Source organism: Mesoplodon mirus (assembly GCF_964341445.2).
Source record: "Mesoplodon mirus genome assembly, chromosome: 6".
NCBI classification, from domain to species: domain Eukaryota; kingdom Metazoa; phylum Chordata; class Mammalia; order Artiodactyla; family Ziphiidae; genus Mesoplodon; species Mesoplodon mirus.
In genome coordinates this window covers 26619721-26642839 of record NC_138982.1, presented here as the reverse complement: position 1 = coordinate 26642839, position 23119 = coordinate 26619721, and the positions used below count along the sequence as shown (strand labels likewise).

At 39.3% G+C, this 23119-nt stretch overlaps 1 protein-coding gene across 2 annotated transcripts in view; it reads left to right on the top strand.

The window, feature by feature from the left end:
* KAT2B (lysine acetyltransferase 2B) overlaps positions 1-22636 on the top strand; it is a 104308-nt gene extending 81672 nt beyond the window's left edge. The window contains exons 11-18 of one of the 2 annotated variants that reach the window (XM_082624855.1): positions 426-552; positions 6927-7037; positions 9979-10122; positions 14775-14889; positions 16439-16475; positions 16715-16778; positions 16877-16961; positions 20594-22636. In XM_082624855.1, coding sequence (XP_082480981.1) covers positions 426-552; positions 6927-7037; positions 9979-10122; positions 14775-14889; positions 16439-16475; positions 16715-16778; positions 16877-16961; positions 20594-20787 — 877 coding nt within the window. In that variant the 3' untranslated portion in view covers positions 20788-22636. The remainder of the gene's footprint in view (positions 1-425; positions 553-6926; positions 7038-9978; positions 10123-14774; positions 14890-16438; positions 16476-16714; positions 16779-16876; positions 16962-20593) is intronic. The other variant, XM_082624856.1, reaches the window with a different exon arrangement.
* The last annotated feature ends 483 nt before the right edge of the window (positions 22637-23119 follow it).

Genomic DNA, 23119 nt, shown 5'->3' with positions numbered 1-23119 from the left:
ACTAGCTATCTCCCGTGCTATTTTTGAGTGAGACTAAACTCTTCAGAAACACATACCATGTTTGTCCTTGCCTTTGTGTTCTCCCTCTGGACTCCCACTGTGGGTCCGTGGGCATCAGGGGTGGCCCTGTTCCAGCACCAGTCAGCACCTGCTCTGTTCTTTATTTGTAACCTCAGAGCCTCCTTAGGTGGCTGACCTTTGTCCTCACGGAAGCTCTGGTGCCATCTCAGGCAGGCAAGCTTGCTCTAAGAAGTCCACAGTAAAGAATGGTCTGGCGAGATGGTGGCTAGATAGAGGAGGTTTCCATGGAAAAATCACGAAGAAACAACCCCCTGCTTTTCCTGGCTGGTTCATGAGTAACAGCCCAAACAGTATACTTATATAACCAAGAGAAGTAAAACTTTGACATAATCTTATTCTTTCAGGAAACACAAAACCCTCGCTTTAATTAAAGACGGCCGTGTCATTGGTGGTATCTGTTTCCGAATGTTTCCATCCCAAGGATTCACAGAGATTGTTTTCTGTGCTGTAACCTCAAATGAGCAAGTCAAGGTAAGAGTGACCCAAGGTCTTAGAAGAAATGCAGAATGTGGTACTTCTCACAAAAGCCGCAGAGCTGGGCAGGGTCTTCAGGTCCAGAGAAGGGTCCAGGTGGAGTCCAGGACTTTTCGAGGGGCATCCTCTCACTGCGGGTGGATGTGTGTGTGTGTGTGTGTGTGTGTGTGTGTGTGTGTGTGTGTGTGTGTGTGTGTAGTGTACACACTTCCTTGTATCCACAGTCAGGCTCTACCAGGCTTTGTTGGACCTGGGCGCAGGGTCTGGGGACACCACATAGCCCCTGGTGCAACTCGGGCAAAGTTTACAGCAAGTGAAGAGATGTTTGGAAACATGTCTCAGTGTTACTGATCATTTCCACGTGCAGACATGTCTACACACACCTGGGGACACTGCACCACCAGAAGGGGTGTGGTGCGATGTGGATTAGGGAGATGATTTAGGTGGCTCACACCTCAGAAAGATTTCTTATGACCTTGTGCCTAATGGGGGACAAGGACTAAAGAAATTCTGTCGAGGAAGTCATGACATATTTGAATAAATTTATGACTGAGTTTCAGAAATATTCATGCAGGTTTGGAATGTGGGTCTTTTTGGAGTGTGTGTGTGTGTCTGTGTATGTATGTGTGTGTGTCTGATTTGCCTTCCCGATTGTCCTTGGCATGGGTCCCTTCTTCCCCAGGAGCGAGACTGTCTTATTGATAGTGTGGTTGGCATTGCAGTCTGACTGGAATAAATCAGATTCTCAATTTTCAGAAAGATTTAGATTGTGTTGTGTCGTCCTCTGCTGCTTTTGTGAAAGTGGAACCAGAAATGTGTCTTCAGGCTATAATTCATTTGGTACTTTGGGAGCCCTAAAATCATGCAAAAATATGGCAATTGGTGGAAAGATAAGTAGCTCAGGATTTGATGGCTGCTGAGAAAAATTATTGGCAGGTCTAAGCAGCGTTGTCCCGTGATTTATAATGCAATGTGCAAATGTGAGCCATGTATGTGATTTTGAATTTTCTAGTAGCTACATTAAGAAAAGAAAAGAAAATAGGCAAAAATAATTATAAAAAATATACTTTATTTTACTCAGTATATCCAAAGCGTTGTCATTGCGACAGGTACTCAGCGTTCAAGAATTATTGAGACATTTTACATTCTTTGATTTGTACAAAGTCTCAGAAATCAAGAGTGTATTCCGCACTCACACCTGTGTCAGTTTGGACTAGCCACGTTTCAGGTGCTCACTGGGCTTGGACAGTGCTGGCCTAAGGACATTGTTGCCTTCTTCAGCAACAATGAAGCAGTGCCAGCTACAGAAACCAAAAATGGATCTCTGGAAGGAATCATGCGCTGCCTGCCGGCTGAAACCAAGGCCATGGGTGCTTTTGGCTTCATTAACAGCTCTCCTCTGTGTAATGGTCACGGTGCCAATTACAGCTGCTGTGGTTTCCTCTCACAAAGCACAAATGGGGCTTTTGTCTTTGACTCACAACACTCAGCATCCAAGGGCAGACAAAATTCATCAGTATCAAATTCATCATTCTGACTGGAGAAGGTGAGGGCCCACATTTACCTGAAACCAATCTCTGGCTCTTTTTCAAGGAACTTTGACTCTATGTCTTTAGATGGTACTGTTGCTGTGCTTATCACAGGTTTATTTCCCCCTAGCCAAAGTGAGAAACGGTAAGTGTCCAGAATTTAGGAACTTACTTAAAAGAAAAATTTGGTTTGGCTTTTCATAGGGAGAGGAGCTGGAAAATATGTCCTTGGTTTATAATTTCAGAAGATTGCCTAATTTTTGTTTGCAAAGAAAGCTACACCAAGCAGCTTGTTTGGAAAGGTTGGTTAAGGTTGCCTTGGACACTTCTAGGATACCAGAGGGAAACTAAAGCTGTTTAATATGAATTGGACGCTTTGTCTTATTACTTCCCAGAAGGGCAGTGTATATTTTTTCCCCAAACCATGTAATTTTCTAAAGACTTGAAGGGAGGTGGCCAAACATCACAAACTGAGTAGGAAAAACTAAAAGAAAAGCCACCTTTTGTAAGTGACTTAACTGGTTTTAGAAAATGAAGATTAATCTTTCAAAACTGGATAGAATGGATGCATCTGATGGAAGTCAATTCTGGTAGCACTTATTTGGGAAAACAGAAAGTTCGTAAGTGGAGGTTTACAATTTTGATTTGAGATATTAAAAATCTTGGCTAAACGATACTTTAAAATTTGCATGCGCTCATTTTGGAGACTAAGCTTATATACTAATTCCTGTGAATGCTTTAAATAAGATTTGTGTATGAATTTATCTTGCTCAAAACACATGCAAGATAACATTTGAGAATTTACTTAAAGCTCCTCAACTGGTTTTAGAATAGCTTATCTAAGAACTATTTGGGTTTGACATTATATGCAACTTTAAAGTTACATGGCTAATACTTATTTACCATAGTAAGTATTTAAATAAACACTGAAGTTACCAGGTAGATTTGGAAAGGAATCCTTTTGGTGATAGTTGAAAATAAAGGCATACAAAGGAGGGAAATAGTTCTGGGGTGAAAAATCTAAACATTTGCATATAGCTTAACACTGTAAGTGCCTCTTTAACCAAGGAAGTACACAGAGAGGATTCAAGTTAAAAGGCTCAGTCCCTACTCACGAGCAGTTGGAATCTGGAAAATTTCTTTGGAGAAATGACAGATTAGTGGCTGTTGATGAAGAATATCTTATGTAGGTTTTGAGAAGCTATTTACAAAAGAACCATTATTATTCTTCTTGAGTAAAATCCTTGGATTGTGGGTGAAGGGGAGAAAATGTATAGTTCTATTAGCTCCTTACAAGATGGTGTATACCGTGAAAGCCTGACTCTCTTCCATCAACCACATCTAGGTTAAACTCACATCTAGGTTAAAGTGAGTTTCATCAGAGGACATATTTCTTACTGATTCCTAGATATTACTATTCTTGTGTACATGCAGTAGCCAACCCTTCCCTTTCTCTGGTTTTTTTCCCCCAACTTTTCTTTTAAAATAATATTTAATTATATAGGTCATGTACAGATACATTTTCAGAGAAAGCAAAAATCCCATCCCCCTTTCCCCCTGCCGTCCAGTCATTGTCAGCCTGGTGTGCATCCTTCTAGGTGCTTCTCTATATTATGTACATGGACATGTACCTGTCTGTGTGGTGTGTTGTTTACATACCTAGAATTCATACTGTACATAATTGAAAAAAAACCTTTCATTATATCTTAGGGATCTTTCAACTTTAGTACATAAATGTGGTTGTTTAAATTTATATTTAGATCAATTAAAATTAAATAAAATTTAAAATTCAGTTCCTTAGTCACTCAAGTCCTTGATAGCTGCATGTGACTAATGGCTACCATATTGGATAGCATAGATGAAGAATATCTCCATCATTGCAGAAATCCCTATTGGACAGTGCTAATATGGAGCTACTTTATTCTTTTTATATAGATTTGCCTAATGTAGATGGACCATAATTTATGTAACTGTTCCCTATGGAAGGCATTCATGTTTATTTCCAGTTATTTTCTATCACTAACGGTGCTCTGTTTGGAAATGATTTCTAGATGCTGAAAAGTGGCATCACTGTAGGAATGACTATGGCCAGAGTCTCAATTTAAAAAATTATTTCCAGATCACCCTTCTCAGTGGGTTTACCAATTTACACTTTGGTAAAGTGCTGGAGAGTACCATTTCCCTGGGTATTGTCAACCTTAAAGAAATTTGCCTATTGCTGAGTGAAATATTGCATCCCGTGATGGAGTGCTCTGATTACTATTGGGATCAAACATCTTTTTTTTTTTAATTTCTTGGTTATATTTATTGCCTGTTCCTTTGATGATTTATCTTTTTTTGTATTGATCCTATCGAAGGTATCATTTATGCATGCTTGATGTTAATTTTTTATAATATCTTGTATATCTATACCATCCCATTTTGTCATTTTGTTTATGGTATCTTAAATTGCTTATGAAATCTGTAAAAGAAGTTTTAAACTTTGAAGTAGTCTACTTAATAATCAGTCCTTTGTGCTTTCACATTTTATATTTTCTTTAAGAAGCCTTTCTACATCCCTAGGTTATAAACCCACTTTCCTGTATCTTTTTATAATACTTTTGTGTGGGTTTATTTTTCCTTACATTTAGATTTCCAGTCCATCTTCTTACCACTTGACAAAACTTCTTTAAGGCTTAGCTTGCACATCTTCTTTTCCTTCTCCCTCTTAAATATCTTATAGCCTTTTTCTCTATTATAGGTACAAATACATCACTCTGTACCAGTGCTGTGCAATAAAAATACATCTGTGAGCCTCAAATGCAAGCCACATGTGTAATTTAAAAATCTCCAATAGTCGTATTAAAAAAAAGTAAAACGCAACAGGTGAAATTAATTTTGATATTTTCTATTTAACCTAATGTATCCAAAATACTGCCATTTCACCATGTAGTCAGTTTAAAAGTCATTAATGAGAGTTTTTTTCCCCTGGTGTGTATTTTACACTTGTATGTCTCATTTGGACTTGTCACATTTTCATTGCTCAAAAGCTACACATGGCTAGTGGCTACCATATTGAACAGCCACTTGTATATGTAATTATGAGTTCTGTATGTCTGTCTTCCCCATTTTACTATCTTCTCAAGAAGAGAGAGATTTCATTCGTCTTTTTATCCAAGTTTTATTCCAACTCACAATGTGTCGGTGTTGTGATATGTTTGGGAAAAGCTAACATGTCCATGGGTAATATCAATGGAAGAATAATTTCCAGAATAGGGAGATGGTAATACTCTTCTCCTATGTACTGGACAGACTGTCCCCTGAATATTATTATACTTGGTCTTGGGATCCATGCTTTAGAAGGGTATTGTTATACAGCTGCGGTCCCCAACCTTTTTGGCACCAGGGACCAGTTTCATGGAAGACAAGTTTTCTACGGACCGTGGGAGGGGTGGGGGGGATGTTCAGGCGGTAATGTGAGTGATGGGGAGCGATGGGGAGCAGCAAATGAAGCTTCGCTTTCTCGCCCGCCACTCACCTCCTGCCGTGTGGCCCAGTTCCTAACAGGCCGCGGACAGGTACCAGTCCACGACCCAGGGGTTGGGGACTCCTGTTATACAGGAGAAAACCCTGAAAAGTGTGACTAGATTGAGAAAGGGTCTTCCGATCATGCCATATGAAGAACAACTGAAGCTTGGCTTAGTACCTGGGAGGTAGGAATGGGCATGGGTGAGGGAGGATAATTTTCAAGGGTTTGGAGAGTTGTTAAAAGCAGGGACCAGTCTTTGTTATTCTAGGAGTAGAACTAAGGTCAATAGGTAGAAGGGACAAGGGGTCAGATCTCAGGTGAACATAGGAAGAACTTCCCAACCATAACCGTGGTTGAAAATTAATTGGTCTAAGGACTGAGCGAGCACCCTAAACTGGAGGTGTTCTAGCAGCTCACCTTTCCAAGGTAGATGGCAGGAGACTTCTAGTGTCACTTGGGATAGGATTAGACCAGACGACTTCCAAAGATCCTTCTCCCCTGTGGGCCTATAGTTCCATGATAACATACCTATGAGCATGTTTGAGTTCTTTAGAAAAGTGTGTCACCAAATTATAAAATATTGATGTGAAGATATTTGTATCTGGATGCTTGGGTTTACTTTCATCTTCTTTTTTATGGGAGTCTAAAACCATCCCTTTAAATTTATAGATTTTTCTTTAAGCATTGTACATCACCAAAAAATCTGGTACTTACTTTTTTTTTCATATTTCAATATTAATTTATTTAACATTGTTCACTATTTTTAGTTACTTCCTAATGTCTTCTGGCTCACTCAGAGGTTCGGGGTTTTTCAGACTTTGCTTGGAAAGGTCTGATAAGACCAAGTTGAAAACCCTATGTATGTGATGATACAGTTCTTTGGAAGGACTGCTGATTTGTTGTATGCAGGAAACACCTGGATTAGTTAATATTCTAGTAGAGATTAGCCCTTCTCATTTACATTGCTCTTTTCATCTCAGGTTCTCATATACTTTAAACATAAGCAGAAATTCATAATCAGTATTTATTCCAAAAACCTCTTTATTAATATTCAACGTGTAATCTCTAGGACTGAATGAGCAGCTTGTAGCCTTGGTGTGTTCTTTTCGAAGAGCCAGAAACTTGTATTTTCAAAAGATGATTGCATCTCCATTCAAGGATTTTGAATTTGTTTTGTTTTACAGCTCATTTTCAAAGTTCAGAAATGCAAGAAGGGTGTTGGTGTTATACTGGCAATACATACTCCTAAATTGGCCAGTATTTCCCAGTGAAAATATGGGACTTTCTTTTCTCCAGAATCTAATATATTTGTCTGCATACTGACTTGCCCACAGGGCTATGGAACACACCTGATGAACCACTTGAAGGAATATCACATAAAACATGACATCCTGAACTTTCTCACCTATGCAGATGAATATGCAATTGGATATTTCAAGAAGCAGGTGGGTTTTTTTCACGTGCAACCCTGTTCTGTCATTCCTTTTCTTAATATGCATTCAGGTAGCTTTCATGCAAATAAGTACCCACCCTCCGCACCCCACTGTTTTCTGCTTATAAGAGGGGCATCCATTTATTTTGCAAGCCTTAAGCAAGAGGTAAGCTTCAGTCTGGACTAGAGGGTATGACCAACATATTGTAAGTACTAAATAAATGTTTGTTGAGTGAATGAATGAACGTCATCTATAAGTGAAGTGTAATGTTACATCCTGACATTCTAAAATGTGCTATCCCCAGGTTAAGGAGAAATTCCCATTGCTGGGGGACTAGAGTTCTCCATGAATGAGAGAAATAGATTCAGTCTCTGGAAGACCTTCATTTATGACAGCAGAGAGGAAATTCTAATGTTTACAAAGGGTTCCAAACAATCCTGGTCCAACAGCACACAGGCGGCTGGGAGCTTGGCTGCATCTTAGTTCTTTCTGTCAGAAGTTTCCATTTCAGCACTCTGAGGATTATACTTTGCTACATATTTTTTAATAGTGCTTTGTAATTCTAAATTCCTAAACATTTTGCATTTACTTTTCTGATGACAAAAGTAATGTATAGTTACTGTAGAAATTTTGGAAAATGAAATGAAGCACAAAGAAAAGAAGAAAAATTGCTTGTAATTCTACCACCCAGAGAAATTTACTGTTAACATTTTGACAGATACCCTTCTAATATTTTTTCTCTGTGTGTGTTTCTCTGTATATAAATACAAAAATTGGCTCATTATTGCATGTAATTTAATCACTTACATTTTTAACTTAATATAGTCTGATTTTCCAAATATGATTTTTGATGCTTCTCTGAAATTTTGTATAAATGGAGAATAATTTATTAAACCAATACCACATTTGGGGGACATTTAGGTATTTTTTTAAGTAAGTGTCCATGTGTGAATGTGCACTTCCAGAAGTATTTAAGGTTTTGTTCTGCACTGCCAAATAATTTCTCCTCTTGTCAGCAATGTATAAGGGAGCTCAGGAAACAAGTTCATAATTGAAAAAAAAATTTTTTTTACCCCTTTCCTAGGTGACAAATTGTGCATGTTTGCATTTATTTGATTATTGTGAAGTTCGACTTGTTTTTCCTTGTTCATTGACCCTTTGTATTTCTTCTTTTTTTGAATTGCCAATTCATTGCATTTTGCCTCTTCTTCTATTAAAATATTTATTTTTATATTGATCTATGAGAACTCATATATATAAAGGTAGTAACCTTTTATTTTATGATTTTTCTCCCATTTGTCATTTGTTTTCCATATTGCTTATGGATTTTTTTTAATGTACAGAATTTTAAAGATTTTATTACATAAAATCTATTAACCTCTTTTTAAAATACAAGTCCTTATATGACTAGAAAGCTTTCACTCCTCTGATGTCAGATAAGTAACCTCCTATTTATTTTCTCCTCATTCTTTAGGATGCCTTTGTGACTTTCATAATAAAACTCACTATAGAGAACTCAGTGGGTTTGTTTTACTGGGGGCTTGAGTGTCAGCTTTCCTAGGCAGTCACGACATTGTAGAGATGAAATCTCAGGCATGCTTCTTAAATGACTTGTCTGTGGTCCTCTTTGAGGCTGATGTCAATAATTGCTTGGAAAATAAGTTTTTGCTGAAAGAGGAGGCAGGAAATTTAAAGTCCAAGTAATCTTCTGCAAAAATTTGAAATAGGCACCATAAAGACAGTCGTTAAAAATATATGACTAGGGCTTCCCTGGTGGCGCAGTGGTTGAGAGTCGGCCTGCCGATGAAGAGGACACGGGTTCGTGCCCCGGTCTGGGAAGATCCCACATGCCGCGGAGCGGCTGGGCCCGTGAGCCATGGCCACTGAGTCTGCACGTCCAGAGCCTGTGCTCCGCAACAGGAGAGGCCACAACAGTGAGAGGCCCACATACTGCAAAAAAAAAAAAAAAAAAAAAAAAAAAAAAAATATATATATATATATATATATATATGACTATATGCCCTGTATAACTATATTATTACAGCTTAAAGTATGTAAATGAATATACTGCAAAACATTAATATCACTGAAACAACCACTGTCGTGATGGTCTGGAAGTTTTTCTGTTTTTTAACAAATTTATTTATTTTATTTTATTTTTGGCTACGTTGGGTCTTCGTTGCTGTGCGTGGGCTCTCTCTAGCTGCGGGGAGCGGGGCTACTCTTCGTTGCGATACGCGGGCTTCTCATTGCGGTGGCTTTTCTTGTTGTGGAGCACGGGCTCTAGGCATGCAGGCTTAGTAGTTGTGGCCCACGGGCTCTAGTCACGTGGGTTCAGTAGTTGTGGCTCGTGAGCTCTAGAGCGCAGGCTCAGTAGTTGTGGCGCACGGGCTTAGTTGCTCCGTGGCATGTGGGATCTTCCTGGACCAGGGCTCGAACCTGTGTCCCCTGCATTGGCAGGTAAATTCTTAACTACTGCGCCACCAGGGAAATCCGTCTGGAATTTTTTTGCCTATCAAGTAGGTGTTTCATTTCCTCAACACCAAGGTTCTTATTGCTATATTTTTGGACAAATTTTGCTTTCAGAATTTAGATCAATTTTAGTTATTGATTGTGGAGCATCCTAGAGGCCCCCTGTCTACTTTGGGAGAAATTGTGCAGTTTAATGCAAAATTAAACCTTATTTTTACTTAATAGCCATTTTTATTAAAGACTTTTTAATATTATTTGTGTTTTACTAGGTTTATTTTTTATGTTGAATTGCTTCCTATTTGCACAGTTGATTTTTGATGTTTCTGAACTTCTTGGAAGGGTTGCATGCTAATTCTCCCCAGGATAATAGGATGAGAGCTTTGACCTGTGCTGGGCACCAAGACAGGCCTAGCACATAGTTAGCACTCAGAGAGGATGTTTGATGCACAAGCCTGTATAAATGAAATTATTGATTTTGCAGGGTTTCTCCAAAGAAATTAAAATCCCTAAAACCAAATATGTTGGCTACATCAAGGATTATGAGGGAGCCACTTTAATGGGATGTGAGCTAAATCCACAGATCCCATACACGGAATTTTCTGTCATCATTAAGAAGCAGAAGGAGGCAAGTACATGACTGACTCGGGGGAACCCGACTGGTCTGCGCAGACCAGTCTCTTTTGGGGTGAAGTGTGCATCCCTGGGCTCTGTGGGTGTGGGCCTGCTGGGTACCATGACCTCGGTTTGCTCTGTTTTGTCTAGATTTCTTCTTTGAAGGTATCCTTTATCTTCTCTCTAAATCGCCACTTCTCAGGGGGTCAGTACCTGTTAAATTGGTGTAAAATACAAAACTTGTAAAATATGATAGTAAATCTTAATGTCACCTTCAAGGCCTCTTACCTGCTGGCCTCATGCATCCTTCTCAAACCCACCTCTTTATTTCCCTTTCTAAACTGATCTCCAAAGGCTGTTACTGATGCTTTAACCCTCTTGCTTGGTATCTTCATCCTTTACCCACTTCCTCTCCCAATGCGTGTACACACACACACACACACACACACACAGATAGAGATGGGACCGCTTCCGCCTGTTTTCCATTCCTCTTCGAACTTCTTGAGCACTAGTTTGATCCACTCATTTGAATTTCAGTTAGTCATTACCTTCCATATTTATCTTAGGTTGTATTCACCTCTCCTTCTGCATTGTAAGTTCTGAAGGCTTATACTTCCAGATAGTAAGTGATTTGTTACCTGGAGAGGACTCTTTTTTTTTTTTTGGCCACACTGCATGGCATGCGGGATCTTAGTTCCCCGACTAGGAATCGAACCCACGCCCCCTGCAGTAGAAGCGTGGAGTCTTAACTACTGGACTGCCAAGGGAAGTACCAAGTGATTTGGTATCTGATGCTGGGGTGAAGTCTTTTATGCATATGAACTAAAAGAGAAGCAGTAAAGGGAAACGTTGATAGATTTGACTACATAGTAATTTTTACATTTCTCTAAGGGAAAAGAAACATACAGAGATCATAATTAGGGGAGTGTAACAGAAGCCGTTTATTAAATGAATGAACTTTATGTGGTAAGCCCAGGATCATCCCCTTGGTCCCCCTAGTTCTTGGAGTTCAAAAACTGGGAACTTGCACCTGGGTCACCCCACATCAGTCCCACTTTATACTTCTGTTATTCGTTCGAGTGTACTTTTCTCTAGCGAGTAACAAAAAAGACCTTTGCCTTAAACCTGTCTTTGTTTTCTGGTTTCTGCTCATTTCCCTGATCCCAGTTCTTAGTTACTTGTCAGATGTCACTGACATAACAGATGTAAAGCTCCTTACGCAGTGTCTGGTGTATAGTAGGTGCTCAGTAAGTATTTTCCTTTTACTTAAAGTAGCTCAGAGTTGTTCTTATGCTTCCCATGGAAGTGAGCAAAAGGCTTTTATTAAATTAGAAAATAAAAACAACCTCTGTTGTTTCTTGGTCAGAGACGTCAGCCTAAGACAGAATTCCACATAGGGTGCTTGGAGAGTTAATACAAGCACAGCAGGCTGGGCTTCATGAGCAGGTCTGAACTCGCAGCCCGTTGTGCAGCCGTCAGAGGCTGCCAGCCGAGGGCAGCCGTCCTCATGCTGTCCCCTGTCACCGTGCTCCTCATCATTCTTCTCCAGCTTGTCTCCGCAGTAGAAGCCAAGAGCAGGATGCCCCCTGCGGGGTTTGCAAATTCAGAGTCCAGATCAGTGGGCCCTTCCTGCATGCAGGGGAAGCCCTCTGCGCAGAGCTGTTTTAGATGGCAGCAAAGCCTCAGCTTTTGAGAAGACAGCGCCCCATCCCCTTCCCCTTTCTCTCCCCTTGGATTCCTCCCCCTCCACCTCCCTCTCAGCCTCCAGCCTTCCCTAACAGGCGCACCACTGAATGCATGAGAGATCGGAGGTCACCCTAAGAAGGTATTTGGATTCACATAATATCTTCTTCCACAGAATTCAAGTGATTTTTACAAGTGTCATTTATTCCAGCTCTGGAAACCCCCTTGGGGAAGGTAGGGACGAATAGTGGGAAGGAACAAATTGTAGGGAGATGGAGGGTCTTCCCCGCTGTGGAAGCATACAGAGCAGTCACTTGTGGTTGTGGTTAGCGGGGGTGGAGAGAGAACCAGTGCAGTTGCACAGGTGGAGTGGCGGGTGGGAGCTGAGTGCTGTGGGGAGTGAGGACTCCAAGGCAGGGTGGGATGCAGCGGCCCTAGCATCATCTCGCATCTTCGGAGGTGGCGTCATGGGACATGTGTCTAGAACGGGGTGGCCTGGAAGGGAATCAAGCATGAGCAGAGATTCAGAGTCCAACATAAGTGGATTCATGGGTATCTGCACACCTGGGACCATAGGCGTGTGGGTGATGAAGGCCACTACTTGAGAAAGTGTGAACAGGCCGTGAGCAGGCAGGACTGAGTATGGGTGTGTCTGGGGGGCTGGGAAGTGGGGGTAATTCTTAAATCTCAGTTCACATGTGAGGCTACGTGAGACTGGGCTTGGAGGGGCCAAAGTAAGAGTGAGGAAAAGCAATGGGATCTTTGTAGGAAGACATGCTAAAACTTGGTGAAATAGTAAAGATGGGGGAGTTCCCCCAATTTTCTGTTTGGGAAGACTAACACCAACAGTGGTGGAATGAGAGATGGATTTGAGTAGAGAAAGATGACAACATGGTGATGAAGTGAAGACATTTTCTAGGGAGGTGAAGATAAGAGACTGGAACGGAAGTGAAATGTCTTCTTTCTCCAAAGTGATCCTCAGAGGCTCAGAGAGGTTGTGAAGCCCCCTGCGCCCCACCTCCATTACCAGTCACCTCAAGGGTGCTACCTGAGGGTATGGAAGCCACCTGCTAGGCTGTTACATTTGAGGGCATCCTTGGTGAAGAGAAAAAACTTTCAAAATTATATTTGAAATTATATTTTCTGAAGGCCTTCATATAAGAAATTGTCATTGGGATTCTTTCTTTAAAAAAATTTTTTTACTGAAATGTAGTTGGTTTACAATGTTGTGTTGGTTTCAGGTATACAGCAAAGTGAGTTATACACATCTATTCTTTTTCAGATTCTTTTCCATTATAGGTTATTGCAGAATATTAAGTATAGTTCCCTGTGCTATGCAGTAGGACCTTGCTGTTTATCTATTTTATATATAGTAGTGTGTATATGTTAACCCCAAACTCCTAGTTTATTCCTCCCCCCCCTTCCCCTTTGATAACCATAAGTTTGTTTTCTGTGCCTGTGAGTCTGTTTCTGTTTTGCAAATAAGTTCATTTGTATCAATTTTTAAGATTTCACATATAAGCGATATCATATATTTGTCTTTCTCTGTCTGACTTACCTCACTTAGTATGATAATCTCTAGGTCCATCCATGTTGCTGCAAATGGCATTATTTTATGCTTTTTATGGCTGAGTAATATTCCATTGTATGTATGTACCACATTTTCTTTATCCATTCATCTGTCAATGGACATTTAGGTTGTTTCCAGGGATTCTTTTTTAAAAAGACTTGGACTTACAAACAAATGCAGAGCATCGTTTTAGATATGCTCTGTCCCAGGTGGTAGCCACTGGCCACACGTGGCTATTGAGTGCTTGCCGCGTGGCCAGTCAAAACTGAGATGTGCTGTAAGTGTAAAATACACTCTGATTTTGAAGACCTAGTGTGAATAAAACCATGTAAAATATCTCATATTTTTTTTCTCTTGAGCATATGCTGCACTGATAATATTTTAGATGTATTGGATTAAATAAAAATATATTGTTAAAATTTCACCTATTTCTTTTTACTTTTTTTTCTTTCTTTTAAAGTAGTTACTGGAAGATTTTAAATTACATGAGTGGTTTACATGATATTTCTATTGGACAGCCCTGAGTAGATTTACCAGGAATATATTTTGCCAGTCCCATTCATTTTATGAAGTCCTATGTTTAATTGTTAAGATTATGCGTTCATGCTATGGCATTTACCAGCCTTATGTCTGAGATCAAGCAGTTAGGAACTAGAACTTTTTTGTTTTCCTTTGTGAATTCGATGAATGACTGCTACTGTTTTGTGTTTTCCAAAATTCAGTTATGATATGGTTAATCTCAAGATGGTGATTTTTGAGGGCTATTTTATTTTATTTTTTCCTTTCCTTTTTTAAAGGGAAAACTGCTCTGGAAATAGTTACCTCAGGGCATTAGGAATTATTTTATAAAACAAATGGACACCTCTCAAAATTCCCTAATCAGTTCTGGTGGCCCCCATCCTGGTTGTGTTGCCTTTGCTCATTAGAGCTGCATTTTAGATGCAGACAGCATAGGTTGGGGCTCAAGCCTTGAAAAATGTGAATAATAGGAACCGTCCTCCCAGGCTTTGGGGACTTCGTGAGTTTGTCTGCCCCTCGAGTAGAAGGGAACAGTTCCTGGTCATGGGATGTGAAGAGGTTCAGACGTTGCCTGGGCTGCTGAGGCTGAGGCTCCCAGGGGAGGGAGCAGAGCATTTGGCGCTTATGCTAAAGAGGACAGTGGGCCCTTGGGGCAGTGTGTTCTCTCAGTATTGGCTTCTTTTCAATGGCAGGGGACAAGTATTCAAAGACGGCTGGGTGAATGACATTAAAGGCATGGTATAATAGAATGCTTTCATGTCTTACTGTTTAATAGCATTCACCCTTTTGTTTCCTGAAGACTTAATTTTGTTAGGAAAATGACTCCTTAGACTGACTTAAACTGTAGCCACAGACTTCTGTCACTAAACATATTTTCTTCTTGTGCTTTACAGATCATTAAAAAGCTGATAGAAAGAAAACAAGCCCAGATTCGGAAAGTCTACCCGGGACTTTCCTGTTTTAAAGATGGAGTCCGGCAGATCCCTATAGAAAGCATTCCTGGAATTCGTATGTATAGATCTTCTTCTAAAAGCAAAACCTTTTGGTAATGCCATCACAGTGTTGGAAACAATTATACCAGAATGCAGTGATTTGGAAAGCTTTTTCCCCTGTCTGTCTCCATTTGTGTTATTGTAGTCTTTAAGAAGGGAGCAAATGCTTTCCTTTTACAACTTTTCTCTGTTTCCCAGTGCAAACAAATCGAAGAGAATTTAGTTGACCTCTTCTTGTTGTAGCTGTTAATGTCCATCGTTTATGAGAGCCTGTTATTTGTGGCACCGTGCTGGACACTCCCCATATGTGACCTTGATGGCAGGGAATTCTACTCAGAGGGGAAGGTTGAGTCTCAGGATGGTTAAGCCCTTTAACCTTAAACAGCGCATGGCCAGTGAATGTCAGGAATAGTAGCAGCCCCATCCTGGCCTCTTCTAGACACCTTGCTGTTGGTACCCTGCCTCACTGCCCTCCTGGGTGCAGCCTGCATAGAACTGTGCTTGGGCTGAATTAGTTTCCACAAACCTCTAAACAAGATGATTGCAAAGCATATACTTTGTTTCAAGTTCCCTATTTTAGAGTAGTTTTCCCAAGGGTTCTTCTCTGTGAGTATATTAGAGGTGAGTTGTATTGGGTTAAAACATATAAAATAGCTGTTTTTGTAGATCAAAAGCTATGAATATCGGTACTTTTATTTGGTTCAAATCCAGGATCATCCAGTATATTGAAGATTTAATATAAACAAAACCAAAGCAAGCAAACTAAAATTCTCCAGAGAAAATAGGACATTATATGGGCAAGATATATTTCTTCATCACAGAGTAAACCCTACAGCAGATCTTACTTTCCTTGTCACACCTGGAAATTTTGCTTGCATGTATTATCCTTATTGATAGCTACCCTGTCCCTGGATGCCTACATGTACAAGGCATTCTTCTGTTTGTTTGTTTTGTGTGTTTTTACATATATCAACTAATCTCAAAAGGAATCACATCAGCTCAGTTTTGGAGTTCTGTTTTATAGGTTGATAAACAGAGGCAAAGGTTGACTAACTTTTCTCGGGTACATTAGCTTTTAAGGAGAGAACAAGAAATCAGTCCTGGTCGATTGGACTCCAGGCTGTGTCTTCTTTCTGCTACACTAAACCATCTTGCATTACAAGCAGGGTCTGCCCCAAATAAACTAGAGACCAGGACAGAGTTTGTTCCAACCTAAAACAACAGCTTAACTCTTTCACAGGGTGATTAGCAAAAACTGTGACTTAGGGTTTTAAAAAAATACACACCCACAGTACCAGACATATTTGTTTTTTATGCCTTCCTCTGAAAGGTTGAAATTCCTGCTTTAAAAAGTATAACAGAGCAAGGTCAGTCTTGGAAATGTTTTGTATTGTCAGGTGTATGAGGAAGTAAAGAATGAACTGTAGTTAAGTTCAGTCTCTTTTCAGATATAGACATTTATTGAGTCGTGGCTATAACTAATTGTATTTTTGATAAATATTAAATATGTTATTCTCTTGACCAAAAGCAGTTCTCATTCAGTGTTTAATTTTGTTGATATATAGGAGAGACAGGCTGGAAACCGAGTGGAAAAGAGAAAAGGTAAGTATGATGGGCCAGAGGATATTAATACAAGTGTTTTCTTTTCCCCTCCCAGAAACTTAGAGAAAACAGGCAAATTGATTGTAGTCACCATCACAACACTTGTTAGGTTTCAATTTTCATTAAAAAATTCTGGAATGTTTCTAATTTTAAGTTTATGTAAAAATGAGCTGGAATCACTTGGCAAGAGAAGAGAAAAGTAATCATTGTTCCTTCTTGTTTATTCTTTTCCTTTCAAGTAAAGAGCCCAAAGACCCCGACCAGCTTTATAGCACCCTCAAGAGCATCCTCCAGCAGGTGAAGGTGGGTGTTCTGTTTTCCTTCACCTCATGCAAATATTTTGAAATGATTTCCCACATGGCATTTCCATATTAGATACCTTACTTTTTTCTTTACCCAAGAGCCACCAAAGCGCTTGGCCCTTCATGGAACCCGTGAAGAGAACAGAAGCTCCGGGATATTATGAAGTTATAAGGTTCCCCATGGGTAATGCCATTAAAATTTTCTAAGTATAGATTTAAAACTCTCTGGATGGCGGTGTGGGGGACAAAGGGGTGCCGAGGTTGATGTGCACTCTTCTGTTGTAGGGTGGAGGGCCGGTGGAATCAGAGCAGGAGGGTAAAGGGGAGGGGATGGCCGTGTTCATTAGGCTCCTGCCGCTGCCCTGTAGCGCCCACACCATCAATGCGAGCTGCAGACGGCACTGGAGATGAGAGTCAGCTGTGTGGACATAACCTTGACTATATTCAGTTTGGTTGCCAATGGAAAAACATCAGCTTGTCCTGTTGAAATGCTTGGAGAGTCTGAGTTTTTGAAGGTAAACAGACGAAGTTAGATCAAGCTGCTTGACTGCTGTACTCTTAGATGGAGAAATAATCATTAAGGCAGCTCTTGATTTTCCATGCTCTTGAAGGAGACTGAGCGTCACTAATTATACTTGTATTTTAAGCTTTGTCCCACATCCCAAAACAAACAAAAAAATACCTTTAGAAATGTAGAATTGTGGAATTTGCCGCTGTGTCTGCACCAGGCTAAAAGGAATGATTAATTGAGTCAATTGAGAATCCCCAAATTAAACTAATTTGGCATTGTGCAGATGACAGACCACGAGCTGAATTTTTTTTTTTTTTTCCAATCAGCTGTGTGGCCATTTTTCTGGAGAGAGCCTGTATCTTCTGTCCCTTTTCTACCTGGTGCTAAGAAGGTCTTAAGATGTGAAAGGAAGAGTGAAAGAGACCCATTAGCTCCCCGATAACAGAGTTATTTGTAGATTTTTCTGTGACATTATCACACGAATGTTTTCCACAGTGGTGGTAATGATTTCAGTAGTCTCTGGTCCTTAAAGTGGACACACATCCATACGCTTTTCTTTCCCTTTTCTATCTGGCCTCGCTTCTGTGTATTTCAGTACATGAAAATCAGTAAAGGTTGAAGGAGTGTAGAATTCTGAATGGAGGTGTGACTTGGGAATCAGTATTTCCCAGGATGTGAAAAATATGCTAAAACCCTTTAAGTCCTTTGCATCCTCATCACCTGGGCTGCCTCAAGTTCTTTTGTGAAATGCTCAAGGGAGGTTGCGTGAGCCTGGGGAGAACGGTTTACGGCCCTGTCCGTGTGCACTCTGAAGCCCTGCGGTGGCAGGTCCAGTGGGGCCTGTCTGTCATAGCTTACTCACAGCCTGCCCTCTGGAAGCTTTCTCCTTGGTCCAGCCAGAGGAGGGTGGGAACCTCGTCAGCTGGACACCACTTGTGCGCACAGCTGAGTGCTCGTGAGGGGACAATTGACCCCACTAAACAAGGCCAGTGGTGGGCTGAGGTGTGTGTAAGCAGTGTTAATGAAAACAATAAATGGTGCTCTTTGGTTGGAGCAATGCTTTGTTTTCTTGGGATGCCCTTGCCCCTAAGATGGTCATGTCTTTGAGGACAAGACTGACAATCAGTAATTTCATTTTTTCTACCATTGCCTTCATGGCTTTTTCAAAAAACATTTCTTCTCTTCCCCCCCATGCCCTAAAAAACCCTCTTTTCTTCCATATGGATGAGATCCAACCTGTTTCGTTAAGGAAGTGGCATTTAGTACAGTGTCTGAGGAGTGGCCCAAGCTTCCCACACGTGGGTAGCTAGGCAGGGCTTTCCTATTTACCCAGAATTCCCAACTTTTGGGGATTTAATGAATAATTTAGTGGTGTCTCCATGTTTGTTTTCACTAGTGTTCAGTCACCTTCTTTTGTAACCCAGGCCATTTGGTCAACCAAAAGCTTCTAAGAAGGCCAGAGGAAGGAAGCTGTTATCTATAACTTTAGAATGGAAAGGAAATAGAGAAAGGAAACTTGCAGAGTTGGTTGTAATTATTCAGAAAGCTCCAAACACCTTCATGATTTGTTTCTGCTGTATTTGAGGCTCTCCCCATCGCTCCTTTCCTCCCGCCTTCCAAAAAATAGTGGGGAAAGCTTTTTTGTAAACTTCTCTGTGTCCAGTTTCATTCTTTTTCCCCCTTTACTTTTTTTTTTTTTTTTTTTTGGTCACATGTCTCTTCCTTCTAAACATTGTAAACATGATATCAGGCATCATATCCTAAGTGGTGGACATTTAGGTGGGAGGAGGGTAAGCATCCAGTTTTACTCAGAGAGGCCGGTTCCACTGCTCTTTCTTTATTCAACGAGAGCACCTCTTCAGCTGTTCAGTTACACTCAGGTGACACGTTTACTGGGCTATTTGTCAAGCCTTTGTGTAGCTTAATGCTTTTCAGTTTTTTCTCTCCCTCCAAGCTGTTTCAGTTAGAGAAGAAAGAAAATGGAAAGTTGAATTCACAGATGTGATAACATACTTCTAACCAAGATAGGCTTTATTTAAAAAAAAAAAAAAAAAAGGCTTTAGTCAAAGGAAATAGGTGCAAGCAGATATTTCCTATTTTTCCTTTGGAGTTTTGTGGTAGATTTAGGATTTTGATGCAAATGAATTTCTCCCCATTTTGGGATGTTGCACATAAGTTTATTTACCTTATTAAATGATAATCTCAGTGTATTTGGTTGTCAGTTTCTCTCCCTCTGGAAAATTTGATAATATAGTGGGAATTTGGGTTGTTGGTAGTCAGAAGTATTTCTTTAGTGATTTTGACTTATTTTTTCATGCAGAGTTTATATAATTTTTTTCATATTCTTTTCCATTATGGTTTATTACAGTTCCCTGTGCTATACAATAAGACCTTGTTGTTTATTTTACATATAGTAGTGTGTATCTGCTAATCCAGTTTAATAGTTGATATAATTTTTAGTGATAGAACCAGACTTAGAGACAACTAGGGACCTATAAATAGACAAATGCTAGCATCTTCTAATCTTCATGGAATTCTTTAAATTGGTTCTGAGAGTGAAGATTAAAGAAGCCCCATTATATTCTTACAAGTTTAGATGAAGCACTGTTTTCCTTTGTAAAATAATTTAAAGCAAGTAGATATATTGGGAAAATATTCTTTTTGACAATTGTCTCGCAGGGCTTTCTTGCTTTAGAAAATAGATTATTAAGTAAAGTTTGTCATTCTTATTTCATTGATGGAGCATGAAACTAAATTCACCGGAACCATTTTACATGCAAGGTCACTGGTATATTTGCAGATGTATTTATGATCTGTTTCTCCATTTTAGTTCTATCTCTACAGCACCAGAACAACTGTGGATTTAGAGAAACAAACTCAGTCTGATTGTTCTGATTTAAGTAATGAAATGATTCGATACAAATGTTCCACCTGCTGTGCTCCATGTATAGACAAAGCCTCTTCTGTATAATTCTGAATGAAGAGCTAACAGTAATTAGTTCATCGTACTTATTGCTGCTAATCTACTTAGCTTCCTTGTGCTGAAGAGGGGATTGGGCCAGATGACTAATAATGGTCCCTTCAATGTTAAAACACTGTGATTTTGCACAGGATACCCTCACAAAAGGAAGAACATAAGACTCAAGAACTGTTTTCCTTGATCATATGAATTTCTCTTAAAGAAAGGCATTGGGATGGTGAAAACGTGATCAAACTGATGACATAGATTTCTTTTCCTGTCTCACTTTTGTCAGCTGGTGTTTAAAAGGAGTCAAAGATGGCTAATATTTTTTTTTCCTGTGCAGATCTGAAAACCATGAGCGAACGCCTCAAGAGTAGGTACTACGTGTCTAAGAAATTATTCATGGCAGACTTACAGCGCGTCTTTACCAATTGCAAAGAGTACAACCCCCCTGAGAGTGAATACTACAAATGTGCCAATATCCTGGAGAAATTCTTCTTCAGTAAAATTAAGGAAGCTGGATTAATTGACAAGTGATATTTTTTTTTCTTCTGCTTCTTAGAAACTCATCAAGCAGTGTGCCTAAAGCATGGTTTAGTTTTACAAAGAATTGGACATAACGTATTGAAGATACTTGTAATAATTAGCACTTTTAAAAAACAAACAGAAAACCTCCTCTTAGCTTTTCAGATATGTATTTAAATTGAAGTCATAGAACATTTTTATTTTATGGAATAGATTTTAATCTATTCACTACAATTAATGTCAACTTTCTATGGCATGTCCATTAGCTGAATATTCAATAATAGATGATCAGGGGTTTCCTCAAAACTTGTATATGAGGAAATTGCACATAGTACCAAGATTTGGGGGAATGCAGAAAATTTTCAGACCATGAATGTTTCCCTTTTTTTCTAATGGAGCGTGAGAGTTTATTTTTATTTTATTCTGAAGGACTTTAAAGGAAGGGATGCATGATAAACAGCCCGTAAAAGGTGAAATATGTGATGTTTGAAGTCTCATGGTAGACTTTTTATATATATTTTTAAAAAACACTCATCTAGGTGAGGTGCTTTGAGCAGTTCTGAAAAAATGCAGTTCCAGAAAGCAACTGCTTTGATTCCTAAGGAAGAAATTCTAAATAATGCAAACTTTTTTATAAGCATCTGGATTTTTGATAATTCTGTCTACCTACAGCAAACTTGTGAGTGCATAACCACTATTTTAATGATTACTTTCTCTACGAGTGTGTAATACTATATTTGACTTTGCTTATGCAGGCCATAAGTTCCAAAAGGCAATTTCCTGGGCCACAAAGGCATCCATTTGAAAACACTTGAGATTGAATCAACATACTTTAACAAAAAAGGATGTATAATCTATTTAATGTATCAAATTTAGTGAATCCTTGTTCTATTAAATAAGGATTTTTTTCCCTTTCTACAATACACACAACCTCACTGATTGCATCTCCAGATTATATTCATTGTCGGAGATGAATTAAATTACCACCAAGATTTGCTGTCAGTATTTTAATACCTACATTGGTATATATACCCAGGGTAATACTATCCCACTAAAATCCATCATACAACCTTATTAACCCGTCTTGGGATTCCAGCTTAGTGCTTGGATTTATTTCCTGATTAACACTACATTGAAAAGTGGGACGTCCGCCATCCCAGCTCTGGGAGAACCAACTCATATAAAACAAACGAAGGCCACCTTGATGGTCTCGACACTAATTTTTATGATACAAATTTATAAACTGATTTTTGTAAAGGACTAGGTTTAAAGGTATGTTTAACTTGATGTTTTCTATCAGCATAAAAGAATTGAAATGATTATTTGATAGACATTAAACACAGTTGCCAGAGATAATCTGCATGAAGGAAAAAACCCTGCAGATGGCTGTGAAGTTGGAAGGATTGTTTTTAATATATAAGATAGATTCAGAATGCTCACAACTGAGAAATGCCTCAACTTTTTAAAGTATTAGAAACCACCTTGTGTGGCATCTGGATTTCTAATGAAGAAGGATGATACAGTTTGGATTAAGTAACTTGGACTGGTTTTCAACAGTGCTTTGTACTGGATCTGCCGAAGCATCTGGCCAGCTTGGTATCCTGTGAAAGTTTGTTATTTTCTGGGTAGACATTCTTATAGAGTATTGTCTTTAAAATCAGATTGTCTCTTCTATATTGAAAGCATTTTTATGTTTTCTAATTTAAAAATTAATATTTTCTTATAGATATTGTGCAATAAAGCTGAAGTAGGATGTGTGGTTTTTGCAAATGCTTTAACAGCGGATAAAATTTTACATTTGTAAAATTAATATATTGTACTGGTACAAAATAGTTTTAAATTATATTTTAAAAAGCTCTTATTCTGGTGGTGTGTTTTCTTCTTCTGGAAGATTGAGTTTACAGGGCAAATGTACGACCTGGTTGGTGACTGATTACATCCTTAGTTCTTAGGTCGTAAGTGTGTTGAGGAAGGTGTTCAGAATTGTTGCATTTGTGTGAAGTTTCAAAAAATTCACAGCCCATCAGTGAGAGATTTTCAAGAGGAGAGACACTTATTGTATCTCTGCAGTGATCCACTGCATCTTGCCCATTGTCACTCAGGAAAAAAATCCAGCTAAAGAAGAGTGTTATGGTTTTAGAAACAGTCCCGCACTCGCCCCCAGTTTTTCTACTTTGCATCTGTGAGACAGATGAATGAGGAGAGGGACAGAAAAAAATACAGCTGATTTTTAGACATCTCCTATATGAGCTTCTATTGTTACTCAAAGTGCTGAGTGTAGGAAAGTAAACTTTATCCTTTTGGGGTATGAGTACCCATCAAAGAGCACACTGCTTCCTTTCTG